Genomic DNA, 16,469 nt, shown 5'->3' with positions numbered 1-16,469 from the left:
CAAAAACAATGGTATGTGCCTGGATATGGTACAATTATGTGCGCTCATCAAATCTCTCTACTGTTGTTTTTTTTAGTATTTTAATATAACAGCATCCTTTAATTGCACAATCGTCTTTCTACATTGACAATTTACATCAATAACCGATTAAACAAAACAAAAAATGTTTATTTGAACCATTTGTTTATACTGGTTAGATAGCGCTATACCTGCTCTAATGGAGAGATAACTCGTGTTACGAACGATAACTCCCTAATAAAGATCAAGACAGATAAGCGACACGACTCCCGCAGAAATATGAGCAAGGCATTATTTTCAATTATTTTGTTGATACGAGGTCATGTAGCTGGCCTTTTAATGGTGTGTCGATAGTTTTCCACATCCCTGACAGTGTGTATACTCGTGTCATCACACAGATGTTTGCTCTGTTTAATACAATGCAGTGCAATAATTACGTAAGCATACTTAATTTACATAGTTGGTGTGAAGGTTAACCTAAAACTGAATGCTCGATTAATCCTGCTTTTTGTCTGAATTTTGAACAGGTAGTTTCAATTTTTTAAAGTTATTGACGGCAGTTTTTGCCCAATATGTATTTATTGTTGTTATGCACGAGTTAATAATGAGAAAAAAGTCTCAGGTAAATACCACACTGTTACTTTTTACTTTCTTTTCAATTTATAGCCATTGTGTCATATTTCATCTTTGACGACCACGAACAACTTCGTTGTGATCAACACTGTATGTAGGTTTTTTTTAATGTGTCATTTATCACTCTTTACAAGTATTATATACTTAATTTGTTAAGTACTTTCATATTCGATGTCACTTCAGTTGTTTTGTTGACAGTAATCTAGTGAACCTGCATGTTTAACCAAAAGTTATCGTAACTGTCCTTTTAAGAGTGTATACTTGAGAGTGTAGGCGGTGTCTGGTTCAACTGCCTTAAGGATGAGAATGGTGTCCACTCTGTATACTTTCCAAATCGTCGTTGTTGTGTCGATGGTGTGGAGACCTAGTCATGCAGGTAAATTTAAGCATTTTATCGGTTTTTGGAAAGAGAGGGGCTCAGATTCAAAATAGGAATATACAAAATAATCGTACATTATTCGATTGATACAACTGAAAGATATTTCGTCTAGAAAAATCCAAGATCACGGTTATGCATACTCAGTCAAAATAAAAAAAAAAGCTTGAGGGCGTTAAGATGATTATTTTAACCAAGATTGTACATGTACCTCATGTTCATTTGATTTTAAATATTTATGCTAGATATGTTCGATTTACATTGAGCTTTAATTACTTGAAATTTATAAATACAAGGGTTCCAATGAAGTTCATTTAAAAAGTATGAAAAAACATTCCAAGCTTTCTCCTTTGAAACGACCCCTCCAGTTTATCAGGTTTTAAAACACGGCTGAAAATAAAGTTTTACTTTGCAACAAACATAACTTTAACAGGATGATAACGTTGAAAAATTTTGCGAGGTATTTCAAGCAAGTGACTTCCGAATAGAGAAATCTCTGTAAGAAATCTGTTTACGTTTCTGAGATTTTCTTCGAGTAAAAAAAAAATGTATCAATGCAGATATCTTAGATATGTTCCCTTCATCGATTTCAACAGCACTTCTTCACAGGTGTGTGTATATTTAATTAAAAACATTCAAATACGCTGCATAGATATGTTGGGGCAGACTGTAGTTATATTTTATGAATGGAAAGTTCTATGATGGTAAAGACGGCTCTGATTACTACATGTACCAGTGATGAGGTGAACCTCCTTAATACATAGATGGAGGGGTATAAGTGGTGATGGGGGGAGAAGGTTACGTTAATCTACATGTAGATGGATTAGTATTTTAAATCATGGAAGTGGTTTTTGTTATTAAACTGAATTTTATTTTTGAATGATATGTCCTGTTATGTCATAAATGAGGTTATCTTGTTCCTGTGCTCCGATATTTGCCTTATCGTGTAGAAAGAGTTATATTGCCCTTCCGGAAACAGTTATATTTCGCAGGAAATAGCGATATCGCTATCCAAAAACTATTTTATTCCCCACCCATGGAATTATTTAAACAGTAAAATGCTTTCTTTGGTGATTCATTCGGGATATGAAGGTAACGTCATTGCAGTAACAATGCATATAACGCAGATAATGTAAATTTGTCCTGCAATGATCGCTACCTTCATAACCCGCATGAATCATCAAAGAAAGCATTCTATTGTTTATATTAACATCTTTCTTTAACTAATTAATAAACTGATTATGAAAAGTTAGTAAAATTCAATAAATTACTGTTAATGTGCAAAAGTACGTTAGCTAAAAGAAACAGCCAAATCGTCTCCTGTGAGACTTTGAGTCTGGCATCGTCATTATTATTTCGTGCAGTCCGGGATTTTACTAAGGTCGCTGTAGGTTCAGACCAATCGACAAACAGGGCGAGTCAATTTCAGTCCTGTCACTTTCAACCTCTGTAGATTTCGACCAATCGATAAATAGGGCGTGTAGATGTCAGTCTGGCTGTTTCTATAGAGCTATGAAGTAACTATAAGTTTCCGTAAGAAATAGTGGAAATTATGCTTGGTAGATGAAAATATTCTGTAATATTTCCGTTGGGTTCGTAATGTAAAGAACCTGTTGCAAAGCAAAATAATGTAAACACGTTCGCGAAAACTGAAAATGTCAGGACAACGTCTGTGATTTGTTTAAATTATAGATACTTTCAAATCTTGGTAAATGCAATGAGATGAACCCACTCAAGCGTAAGCGTTATTAAAACAACAAACTTGGCCTTTAACGGGGAAAAGAAAACAGCCTTCCACGCCCAAAGCTGGCCCCAATTATGTATTTCAACAACAGCAGCGTAAATGCAAATTATCAGTTTTTTTATTAATTGAAACTACATGTAACACGCACCGGTCGATTTTTTACAAAATATTTTACATTGATTTTTAAAATGTGATGATGTTTCAATAAAATACACTTGTTAATGAAAAATAAGGTCGTAAACTGCTTTGATTTGTTAAGAAATGTTTCCTGTATAGCTATACATGTATAACTGTTTTACTGTATTACAATTCATTGTCTACTAAATTATCCTAATGCCCCCCTCCTCTTCTTCGCCACATTGAATTAGAAACTAACAATCTAGGGCCACGAGTTACAATATATAGATTGATACTAGTTTTCTCAACTGATGAATACTTTTCTACTATTAAGTTATGTCTGGTACTAATGGTACATTTACAACACTGAAATTTTTTTTCTATTTTATTATCAAAATATACAGTAGTCTAGATACAATACTAGTAATGTGTCCTCAATTAATCAACCCTCTTCCATCACCATTATAATATCTATCTATCTATCTATCTACATGTATCTATCTATCTATCTATCTATCTATCTATCTATCTATCTATCTATCTATCTATCTATCTGCCTGTCTGTCTGTCCATCTATCTATCTATTTATCTATCTATCTATCTATCCCGGTTTTTAAACTGTATATACTTTTTGAACTCGCGTACCATTTCGTGGTTTCGGTAAATTAACTTAATCGATTTGAACTCAAATAAACTAAGTAACATGACTGTATTACTGTATTACATTCATCTGCCTTTGAATTCTCATGAAGTTATTATTAAGTGTTTCTTTCCATCTGCTTTCAGTCATTCAACTTTCGTGTGGCTCAAATATTAATCTAAATCCATCCTCAGTAGCGACTTACAGGTTCGGGGATTACACTAATCCATACCAAACGTAAGTTACTGTATTTATTTGACTCTTGGACAAAGTCTGTGCTATAGGACTTTGTTGCATCGTAATAATCAATTATTTTAAAATTTTCACAGAGGAAGTTTTATTTATCATAACTTAAACTCACATGTTAAACTTGATATAGTCATATTATCAATGGTTTTATTTTTCAATATTATCAAATCGGGATCGATATAGGAATGTAAACATAGTATTTAAAATTTTATTTGAAAATACTAATACTTGGAAACCATATATTAAGACAAATTAGGAAAACATTGTTTGCTACAAAAATCACAACAACAATAAATATCATCTTTGTATTTAAAGACTGACACTTTGTCATTATACTTTTTTAAAAATCTGTATCTGAATTGTATTTTAATTAATCAATTATATATTATAATATATATTATTATAATTATATAAATTTTAATTAATTGTATTTTGATTGTCCCAGAATGAAGGTACACTTTCATAAAGGAATTGTTTTTACAAATCTTAAAAGATTTAATAACAAGACAATCAAATATTTGGAAGCATTTATAGAACAAGGGGATTTTGGAGCGTGATGAATTCCTTTCTACCATTTGGTTTATCCTGTAAAATGAAACAACTCAATTAACTTTTAAAAAGTTTATTTTTTTCTAAAAAAAAAATTCTAGAAAAGACAAAACACAGAAAAAAAATCCGTGTGAATACATGATGCAGGCATTGGGGATGGGCAAGTGTGTGAATAAAGGTTTTGTCAGACAATTGACATTTTCTGCATTTTCCCCATTATAATATCCCACGAGTTTATATGAAAAAACTTAATTGATAAATTATAGATCAAATGGATTAAGATTAATAACAAGCATAAAACGAATGAAATATAATCTTTCCATGGCACATCTCAGTAGGACTGTCATGTTGGAAATTTTGAATTTACCTGGTGGCTGTAAATACAAAATGTTCAACATCACATTGTAAATAACACTATGTAAGCTTTCTCGTTACAGTTAGGGTGAATGCATTTGGAATTAAAAAAAGTGTGAACATACTAGGTTTTGTCAGACATTTGACATTTTCTCATTTTGCCACTTACATGTAAGTATTTCACAATATCATATGACAGAACATTGATGAAACAGAGAGCAACAGACCTTAACGGTAGCCTGAGTACCAGAGCCCATACACAGAGTAAAATGAATAAAAATATTGTAATAAAGACATCGACCACCTCTCTGACTGAAATCTTTCAAAACGAACTAGGAAAACTGTAATTTTAGCAAAAAACTTATCAAGATCATATTAGAGTGTATGACTTGATATTGAAAAGATGCAAGACTGAAAACAATCCCCCATATTCGTTCACTTTCAAGATATATGTAGGTTTCATGTGTGCATGTCTTCGAAGATGAACTAAAACAAGGTGGCTAGTAAACGTGTTTTATTTAAAACAACCTCCTATCCCCATTCCCAGGGGTCAGACAGACAGTCGTCATGAAGGACATTTAAACGAGAAAAAAAATTAAATCTTCTACATCTACTCACTTCTCATGTTCCAGGATTTGAATATTCATTCTTAATTAACATTTCATCACCATCTGGTATTTATCCCCGAAGGATTTTAGTGTTTCGTGTATCAATGATTTTGGCTGGCCAATTATAAGTTTTCTAGTGGCAAGTATATTTGTATTCTTACTAAGTTAAAAACACTTTTGTTTTGCCAGTCAATCATACCACTTCTAAATTACATTATTTTAAATAATTAATTACTAGACCAGAACAAGCAAATAAAGATTCCATTAAGGAACTCCAATTTTGAAAAATCAAGGGAAGGTAACTTCATTATCTGTTACACCTTTTTGTTATCGTCTTCGGCCGATCACAGTTGTGTCCATATGAGGCATCTGGCAAATTTAACTATTTGCGCACGCATTGCGCCTTGCACTATTTTTTTCACTATGCAATGACAACCTTATTTAAATCTATAATTAGACATAGATTACTATAAACGTTACTCTTATCATTTTACCCTGAAAATAAAATATTTATAGGGTTACATACATAAAGATTCAAATCACGGGGTTTTTTTTTACATATGCGTAAGAATATTAGTCGGAAGTATGATTCGCCTACTAAGTTTAAAGTTCATTCATGCCTTGCCATTTTGGAAATCATTAAAACTGTGTGATATATTTTACTGCATGAAGCGTATATTATATTAACAGAGTTGACCAATGGTATTTCATGCCGATCATTCCTTTAAAAGGAATACTTGTTCTTTCTCTTTCTTTGTACTTACTCTTTCTAGATGTTTTCACAATCTTAACAATGAAAGACAGCTTCAGTTATTTTTCGCTAAATATATGAATTTAGTACTCATTTCTTTCATTCAAATTCCTGTCAGAGCAGAATAAAATAAGACAAATACACACCCATCCATAACCCTTACCTATCATGTAGGTGACATAAAATATAACTAAAGATGACAGCTTAATTTTTTTTTTACCAAACATGCAGTCACTTCTATTGTGTCAGCAGACGTTTATTAAACACTATAGACATTAACATACAAGACCATTTTGGCCACACCCTGCAGTAAAATCCCAAACCCTACAACTATATGACTGTTTGGCCCCGCCATAAATTCAAAATCCCTACCTTGGAGACATGAAATTTACATTTAGGTAGAGGATTTTGTATTACCCCAAACAAACAAGTTGGGGGAAGGGGGTATAAAGGAATCACCTTGTCGGACCGTCCGTCTGTCTGTGCAAAAATCGTGTCCGGTCCATATCTTTCTTAAGGAAAAACTAAAAGTTCTTTACAAATAAATTGCTTATGACTGAGGTATGGTCATGATTTTGACCCTAGGTCATCCCGGTAATGTCAAGGACATTGGAAGGAATAGGGCCAAATTCGTGTCTGGTCCATATCTTTCTTAAGGAAAATCATTGGAAATTCTTACTTCACACAAAGATTACTTGTGACCTTCAGGTTTGTTATGACCTTGACCGAAGGTTTATTGGGTAAGATCAAGGTCACTGGAAGAAAAAGTGAGAAATTTGTGTCCGGCCCATAATGCTAAAATTTTGTTGCTTATGAGGCCATATGACATAATTTATAAATTCTCATCACCGTCCGCCCCTTTGAAAATGGCCAGCCACAATGTATTAAAATTTGTTTTGAAAAAAAATTGAATTGAAATTTTTTTTTCGGACAAAAAAATCGAGCTCGATATTCCAAAAATACAAAACATTAAATGGGTGCTTTACATGTTGATTATTGTTTGATCCAGTCACGTTTGTTATCATAAGGATAAAAATGTCTTCATGCATTAACAGTTCAGTTGAAAAATGAATAAAATTTAAAGAATACAAACTGGTTTGTGTATTCATATTAGCATTAACTTTATTTTAAAAAATAAAGCAGTTGTTATTTGTAGAATGGACGATACAATAGATATTTTAAAAATTAAAAATAAAATCCATTTCCCCGCCCCATATTGTTTGCAAATCAGGATTAGAATCCTATTATTAATATTGACCTGTAAATACATGCAAGTTCAATGGCACTTTAAGTAAAATATGCTCATCCATTATTCAGTGTTATTACCTAATCAAAAGGATTTTGTTGTTTTATTACAAATTAAATATTTTTTTGTATATTTTGAACTGCCGGTCAATAGATTGCGATCTATCAGGCCGCCGGTCAATAGACTGTGATCTATTGGACCGCCGGTCAATAGACTGTGATCTATTGGACCGGCAACGTATATCAGCGCGTGTGTGCTATAATGTTACATCCTTTCTCAGGGAATGTATATTTCATTATATAGACGCTGTTTTTAGTACTTGGTGAAACCAAATTCAATGTCATCAATATGGAGTATCAAATAATCAACAGTTTTAAAGCCTCATATAATGTAACAGAATATTTAAAATCCAATGGGTTGAAGACTCCTCCTTCTTTGTGTAAACTAATATCAAATTGAGATGTTGTAATGCATGCAACAGGTTTGGTACATGTAAAAGATGTAGAAAAAAATCTAATTATATTGCATAATAGCACGAAAACCATCTGCAATATGCAAATTGTAAACCCGGAAAACTAAAAAAGGAATTAGGTAATAAAACAATTATTTAATACTTGAACAGTCTATAGACCAGATTTTTTTCCCTTGGTGCAGGGAACAGCTCAGTATGATCTATTGCCCTCGGCCGTTGGCCTCGGGCAAATAGATCATACTGAGCTGTCCCCTGCACCTCGGGAAAAATATTCTGGTCTATTGACTGCTCAAGCATTAAATAATTGTATATTATTTTCTAACAGAGAAAGGCTTGAGTTGTGATTTTTTCATAGCGGGGGTATCATTTGTGAGCTTGTAATCAGTATCTCCAGAACAGTCAGTTTTTATTAAGTATCAGTGCAGTGACTTAGTGCAGAAGACGGTTTTTAAACATTAAATGCATTATTACTAACCCCACCCCAGTCAGAAACCCTAATTCGAGGGTCTTGAAATTTACAATTTTGGTAGAAGGCTTTTTTGTCTACAAAATTACGAATTAAGTTTTTCTTAAATATGAGTGGGAGTAGAGAAGGTTATATTTAAACTTTATATGCATTAACACGATACATCCATTTTGGTCCCGAGTCTAAACCCTGTCCCGGGGGACATGCAATTTACAATTCGGAAGAGAGCCTCCTGGTCTACATTATTATGCCCCCCTCCCTTTGTAGAACGGAGGGCATCCGTCTGTGTGTCTGTCGGTATGTAGGTCGGTCGGTCCACCAATAGTTTCCGTTCATTTTCTTGACGCATGTTGCACGTATTAAAATGAAATTTGGTATACATATTTATTACATATAAATATATCTAGGTCAAGTTCTTTTATGGTACGATCGAGTAGTTTCCAACAGAGTTATGCCCGTTGAACTTGGTAATATTCTACTTATTTGCAGTTTCTGTTCATTTTCTTTGCAAAGGTTGTACGCATTAAAATGAAATTTAGTGTATAGATTTATCATGATAATATCTAAGTCGAGTTCGATTTTGGGTATGTTCGAGGACTTTTCGACAGAATTATGTCCCTTTGACTTAGAAAAATTCCAATTATTTGCAGTTTCCGTTCATTTTTTTCGTGGATGTTTCCAAGAGAGGAGTGTAAGTGTTTCACAAACATCTCTTTTTATGAATTCAGATTTTCTTACAGATGTGTGGGAGTAGAGAAGAATATTTGAACATTATAGCATTATGCTTTAAAACTACATGGCCATATTGGTCAGCCATACTGCCTGAACCCCCTAACCCAGGGGCCGTAAATTCACTATTTAGGTAGAAGCGATCGTGGACATCATAACCATGGATTTAGTTATTTTCAATTTTTTTTTGTTATCACTTCTCGGACGGGTGAACTCCTTCTGAAAATTATTTTCAACGATTTTGCCCGACGTCCCTTTTTACTAGAAATAATTTGGGAAATTTGAACTAGATCGACAAACCATATCTTAGTAATTTTTTGTGCAAATTTTTGTAAGTAAGTATTCTATGGGCTTGATGTATCAAAATAGAATACAAAAAACTGCCATGCATGTATCGTATTTCGTTATTATTATTTTTTTTACAATTTGATATTCCTGGACCAGGTGTTAATTCTGTAGAGTGACATCTTAGAAAAACATATTTAGTGAAATAAATTATATGATGACTTGATTACTTTTCACGCTCTAAGCTCCACTCCAAGTAGACCCTGAAGAAAATTTTGCTACAGTTTTCTGCTTAGATCTGTCAAGAATGTTAGATATCATTTCAACATTAATTAATTGACGATTGATTAAATTCAATATAGCTTCTGTCTCGAACTTTAAACCGGTGTTAGTTAAAGAAAATAAAATCGGCGATGTGGGCATCAAACTATAGAGGATATAGGTATACCTGAGATCCTGGTTAATCAGAAATTTCGTTTTTCATTTTACTTTACTACAAAATTGAGTTTTTTCAACATTAATCATTTCTATTTCTCAGAGAATACATACATTACCGTTCTTATTGCTCATTATTGTCGTTGTTTACAACAGCGTTGTAGAGCAAAATCAATACCGGATGAGAACGCTATGTAAAAGTCAAACCAATATTGTATAATAATCGGTCTTAATGAAGCCAAGAATCCTTTTGGAAAAAATAGGTTAAAGAACTTCATAAGTGAACTTAAGACATTGGTAAAAGTTTCAAGTCTCTACTTCAAATGGTTTTAGAGTAGTAGAGTAGAGTAGACGATAACAATCATCTCAAACAACAGGGACAATTATAACTTTATAAATATTTCAAGGTAGAGACTGAAGGACTACATATTGAAATATCATGAAGAGTCCTACTACATCAAGGAAAGGTTTTTCTATAGAACTCTTTACAAAAGAGATAAATAACCTATTAATTTACCTTTTTAAATGACCTTGACCTCTGACCTTTACTTCACTTTCATTGGCTAAGGTCGACGCTTTGATCCAATTAAGGTTGTCTGATGTCTCTACTTTGACTAGCAAATTAGCTAAAAAGTTGTGTTCTTGTCGAAATTTAAAATTCAGGAGCAATAACTGCTAGAAGGGGGATGGGGGAGGGGGGGGGGGGGCTAAAATTCTTTCGGTATGAATGGATTATAAACCTGAGGCATTGGTAAAAGTCTCTTATATCTTAAAGTTTCTGAGGTGTGGTGATTATAAGCATTTCATACTCAAGAGGTAATATTTGTAGTTCTTGGATTTTCATACAACAGGTCATTTGATGCCAAAATGTTAATGACCAAATACTTAAGTTTAAATTGTTTAGATCAAGTTAACTTTAATTATTTAAAACGTCGGTTCAATACAATTAGAAGAAAAAGAATGAAAACCATTAAGAAATGAAGAGATCATTTCAAAGACCTAAATATACAAAACATAATAGTTTCGAAAACAATGAGGACAAATGGTGGAAATAAGATAGGAAGGAGGTGGTCAATTTTAAAAGCATAAATAGTGTGATCCTTGATCGATGTTTGCAAATCAGATTGAAGTCAAGCGATTCTTTACGACTAAATTTTTTTTGCCGCATATGGAGAAATAGTGTACATTTTACTAATTTGCATAGCGGCAATATTGTTATCACAATAGCAATTTTCAGTAAAATAGAATATATAGAAAGGAATGAGAAAAATGACTAATTTAGAAAAGTAAGTATTTCGGAAATATTTTCCCCTCATTTGGTTTTGTCATTTACTTCATCCGGGATTGGAATGCGCTTGTTATGTTTACATTAGAAATTGAGATGGCGGTTCCTTTTGAATCAGAAAAATCGGAGCGGGGCGTTGTAGAAATTAAGTGTGTTTTTGTGAAGAAAGGCGTCATGAACGGATTTTGGAATTATTTTTAAAATACTTAAATTGCCATTCATAGGTAAAGTAGTTCCTCATATATTTACAAAGTTTACATTGCAAACTAGTTGTGTCAAAAATCTTGAATCAAATTAAAAAAGTCTTGTCGGTTCCTTTTTGCTTTTAAATTAGCATTTTTCAAGACTTTCTCAGTAAGCTATCGGACTTGCAACTAGGCATTTAGGCTTTATATTGAATCATTAGGCATATTGCATATTTCTATTTAAGAATTATCATTAAAATTGAATTAAATTTTTCAGGTTATAATTCTATTTTGTTTCAAGTTGATATTTTCAGCTGTTTATTTATTTACTCATTTTAGCCGGTATAGTCCTATTTTTAGATTATTTATAATGGTTGGATAGAGAAGCATTCAAAGTGAATTTGAAGTGTGAATCACTGATTGTGGTGACAAAAACATACACAGATAATCTATACATTGCCCCAACACATGTTCTCATTCCAAAAAAATGAAAGTTTTGAAGTAATCACACAAATTTCATACATAAAAGGTATGTAATTTTCATTCGTAAGGGAGATAATTTGAAGACATGAATATTAATGAGAACAGTGTCACGTGTCATTTAGCTCATGAATAAAGTGTACGTGATTTCTCCATATGGGTTATGTGTTAAATTCAAAAGAAGACATTGGACTCTCATTACAGCTTAAAATTCCTTTAGTTTAGCATTATCGATTAGTAAATTACACTCCAAAAATTACTTTGTTTTTTCAACACTTCAACATTTAATAAGCAAAAGTTAATATGCTAGTGAAATTTGTTACTTTTGTTGATTTTTTTCATTGGATTTCTGCTTGCAGAAATTTGTTTGCAAAAACAAACTCAATGTGTGATAATTTTCCCTCATTGACAGTTGACGAATGTATAACAATTTGCTTCTCTTTAACCACACAATGTTAAGGCAATATTAAAATGCGGATAAGATCTTAAACAAAATAAAAGGATAAAAATCACATTAGGTTTAAATAATCTATTGTTTTGTTGATTCCTAATAATTCAAACTATGATTCCTGATCATTATTTAAATTACTTAAATTTAATTAACATCTTTTTGAGAAATTCAATGTTGCACAATGAGATAATTGAATATGCACGCATCCTGATTTAGTATACTGTGGAATCCTTAGATATCGGGGAGGGAGGGAGCAATTTCCGTGGATTGCTCAAATTTTACAGGTTAGTGAGGACGTAATTTCGTGTATTATCTTATACCTACATGTATAAAAGGAAATATGACTTTTTAACCCATATTTAATACTTATTGGACGAGAGGTATCCACGAATTCCACGAAAATTAAGCCACCATAAAATTAAATGATTCCACAGTATATTGTGTTACCTTTGCGCCAGTACTGGGACCCCACAGAAAGATTCAAAATTTTATATAATAATATAGTTTAAAATTTAATTTGATTTGGTTTAACTCATGACCTCAAGACTAATATCACCCAATCTCTCGGAAGGTTAAACAATTAGTATAGGAATGTAATATATGGGTTAGAACTTACTTTTATTATCAATAACCGCATGCGACCCTACAATTTGCATTTTTATTATGATTCTTAGTTGTTGACAAACAAACCACTGTATAACGTTTTATATTTGACGTCTTAAAATTGCTAACTTTCCAAATCAGTCATTTATGGAAGATACTTTTTATTTCACCTGAGCTGAAAGCTCAAGTGAGCTTTTCTTATCACTTTTTGTCCGGCGTCCGTCCGTCCGTCTGTCTGTAAACTTTTTTATATTTTCGACTTCTTCTCCTAAACCACTGAGCCAATTTCAACCAAACTTGGAACAGAGCATTATTGGCTAAAGAGGACTCAAGTTTGTTAAAATAAAGGGCCACGCCCTATTTTAAGGGAAAATAGTTAGGATTTTTTTAAAATTTGGTGATATTTTTCAAAAATCTTCTTCTCAAAAAACATTTGGCCAGAAAAGCTGAAACTTGTGTGGAAGCATCCTAAGATAGTGTAGATTCAAGTTTGTTCAAATCATGGTCCCTGGGGGTAAGATGGGGCCACAATGTGGGTCAACGTTTTACATAGGTCTGGAGAATATATAATTTATCTTTAAAAATATTCTTCTCAAAAACCATTTGGCCAGAAAAGCTGAAACTTGTACGTGTTGAGGCATCCTCAGAGAGTGTATATACAAGTTTGTTCAAATCATAGTTCCCGGGGGTAAGGTGAGGCTACAAGGGGGGGGGGGGTCAAAGTTTTACATAGGAGTTAATTTTATATAGAGTTAAACTTTAAAAATCATCTACTCAAATACTTTTAGATCAGGGGGAGGGGGGTTGAAGTTTTATTTAAGAATATATAGAGTAAATCTTCAAAAATCTTCTAGTCAAATACCATTTGGCCAGAAAAAGCTTAAACTTGTGTGGAAGAATCCTCAGATAGTTTAGATTCAAGTTTGTTCAAATCGTGGTTCCCGGGGGTAAGATGGGGCCATAATTGGGGGTCAAATTTTTAAATAGGAATATAAAGAAAATTTTTATTCTAAATTCCTTACTTAGAGCACAACTGTAACTTGTGTGAAGTATCATCAGGTAGGGTAGATTCAAGTTTGGTCAAATTATGATCCCCGGGGTAGGGGAACAATGGGGAGGGGTTAAATCTTTACAACTGAATATATTAAGAAAAATCTTTTTCTAAAAAAAGTCATTTTCTTAGAAAGTGTTCAACATTAGTGAAAGCAACTTTAGATAATGTAGATTCAAATTCGTCAAAATAGTTTTTTTCAGGAGTAGGGTGTAGATACATTAAGGGGGGGGGGGGTCCAATTTTACAAAGGAAAACATTTTTGATTCACCAAAACTCAAATGTTATAATATAAGGTTTTACTTATATGTAACATTTTGACATATCCTTAGTCCGATTTTTTAATGTCTGATTTTTTTTCCTTATCTTATTCTTTAAAATTGAAATAAAAAACAAACTACATTGTTAAGATATTTAGAGGAGCGGGCAGAGTGAAAAAAAGTAAACTGAAATGGATAATATATAATGTACGTGGCCTTCATCCTGTTTGTTGTAACTGAAAAGTCTTTTATTTCAAATCAGTGAATGGGAATTTAGTGTATCTCTTTTTAAATTTGGTTCTTTTCGGTCAATTTTCAATATAATCTGTATTACTCTCCAAAATAAGAATTTCAGATAAAATATCCTTTTGAAAAACAATCTGGGGGAAGGGGGTCCCCATTTTACTTATAGACTTAGAATACAATAATCTGTTCATTAATGTTGACAAATTAATGTCAAAGTTTTACAACCAATCGGTCGTGGTATAAAAAAGTATGAAATTAAAATACGCTAGGTTATGCATTATTATCTTTAAAACCAAAGTTGTCAGATTCAAAGTATCTAGCAAGCCGATGGTTAACTCGCCCTACACTTTCCGCCATGATGTCAATTAGTCAACCCGTTTCTGGGCACCCCGTTTTGGAAAGTTCTTACTAAACTCTCATTAATTGTTTCATTTTATTTATTAACTTTTTGTATTAATAGAAGTCCGATGCAAGGTAAACGATGCATGATGAACTCGTCCCACATTTTTCGTTAATTAGTCAATCCGCGTTCTTGGTTACCCCGCTCTGGAAAGTTCTCAAGCGAATGGATATCAAAACTAAAATTGTCCACTGAAGAAACGAATTTACTCATTTTATTTATTCAACAATTGTTAAATCTTATCTTCTTTGTATTCTCTAATAGGCTCACAGTGAATATATTCACTCTTTACGTAATCATTCAAATTTATATCACTGCAAGCATATATTTTGATGCAAACTATCATTGACTTGGATCTGCCAAAGCGTGTCCACCTCCGTCCTCTCATTTTTGCTATTTAGGGCTTGTTTATCGAAATGAAACTGTTTCTGATTAATTTCAGAATAATAACTTATCACTTAAAATCAATTATACCTTACGGATATCATCACGCATAGGTTGAAATACCAAATGTGTAAGCAAGTACTCTGGTGCAAGCATTTCGTAGTTTATTTTCTAAATGCCTTGATTTATAAGTATATATATGACTCTGTAAAGCTGATTTTATAATGACTTTTATTGCTCAGGTGAGCAATATGGCCCATGGGTCTCTTGGTATTAATAGACATTAACTGTGACAGTAAAATACGTTTAAGATATTTATATACGTTTTATATGAAAGTTATTTGCAGATAACTTCTGTCCCGTAACTACATGTACGTGTATTAATTTATAATTTTAGAATATCTTCCGAAGGATGATTATCCACGAAATTTTATAAGTTGTGCTTGTCTTGAATTTTATTTTTTTATTACTTACTATGTCTAATCTTCCGGAAAAAAATTAAAATGCTTGTCATCGATTTTGAATATCTTAACATTTTTAAAATAAAGGCAATCTCAAATGTTCATTTCACTTTCAGAGGATTAAGCTGCGACTTCGACTTTAGTCTATCGGACGCAAATGAAAAAATTCTTTTCCAAGTTTTCCCACAATGTACACCTGGTGCAGATGTATTAAAGATCAATAATGGTATGTGTACTGTTTAAGTACTTCCCTGAGCGATTACACTTTGATAAACTCGCATTTTATTGTAAGTCTTAATTCAAAAATTGACTAGAAATTACTTAGATCAAGAGTGAGTTGGTCAAATTGTATGACCCTTTGGTATGGAACGCCATAGCTGCCTAATGTGGCTATGCCATGTGAAGATGGTGCTTTATTATATTATGTTGTGGCTTTTTCATGTGAAGATGAAGCTTTATTATATGAAGATTGAGCTTTATTATATTAAGATGGTGCTTTTTTATATAAAGATGTTGCTTTATTATATGAAGGTGGTACTTTATTATATGAAGATGGTGCTTTTTTTTTTTTATGAAAATGGTGCTTTATTATATGAAGATGGTGCTTTTTTGTGAAGATAGTGCTTTGTTATATGAAGAATTGAATATGGTGCTTTATTTTATGAAGATGGTGCTTTTTTATGTGATGGTGCTTTTTTATGATCAGGCACGTAGCATCAGGGGGGCTAGGGGGAGGGGGGGTGGGCCTGCCCCCCCCGCCCCACTTTTTCTCACAGCAACAAATGTTTTAAAATTCACATAACCATGGACTTGCCCCCCCCCCCCCCACTTTTTTGGGAGTATGTAAAAAATTGATATGAAAATAAGGAAATGAGGAGAAAAATTTTTGGGAAACTAAATTTTCCTTTTTTTTTTTTTTTTTTTTTTTTTGCTTGTCAAGATTTTTTGGATGAGTCTGCCCCCCCCCCCCCCCACTTTAAAAAACGATGCT

General features: G+C 32.7%; 1 protein-coding gene across 5 annotated transcripts in view; it reads left to right on the top strand.

Annotated features, from left to right (window-relative positions):
* The first annotated feature begins 250 nt into the window (after positions 1 to 250).
* Positions 251 to 16,469, top strand: part of LOC105336574 (uncharacterized) — a 231,635-nt gene continuing 215,416 nt past the window's right edge. The window contains exons 1-5 of one of the 5 annotated variants that reach the window (XM_066075970.1): positions 251 to 545; positions 685 to 741; positions 904 to 1,027; positions 3,675 to 3,765; positions 15,595 to 15,704. In XM_066075970.1, the coding sequence (XP_065932042.1) occupies positions 952 to 1,027; positions 3,675 to 3,765; positions 15,595 to 15,704 (277 nt within the window). In that variant the 5' untranslated portion in view covers positions 251 to 545; positions 685 to 741; positions 904 to 951. Of the gene's footprint in view, positions 546 to 684; positions 746 to 903; positions 1,028 to 3,674; positions 3,766 to 15,594; positions 15,705 to 16,469 lie in introns of all 5 variants that reach the window. The other 4 variants (XM_066075967.1, XM_066075969.1, XM_066075966.1 and 1 more) reach the window with 4 other exon arrangements.

Source organism: Magallana gigas, chromosome 2 (assembly GCF_963853765.1).
Source record: "Magallana gigas chromosome 2, xbMagGiga1.1, whole genome shotgun sequence".
Taxonomy (NCBI): domain Eukaryota; kingdom Metazoa; phylum Mollusca; class Bivalvia; order Ostreida; family Ostreidae; genus Magallana; species Magallana gigas.
Note: the sequence above shows the minus strand (reverse complement) of the source record. Positions and strands in the feature narration are given on the sequence as shown.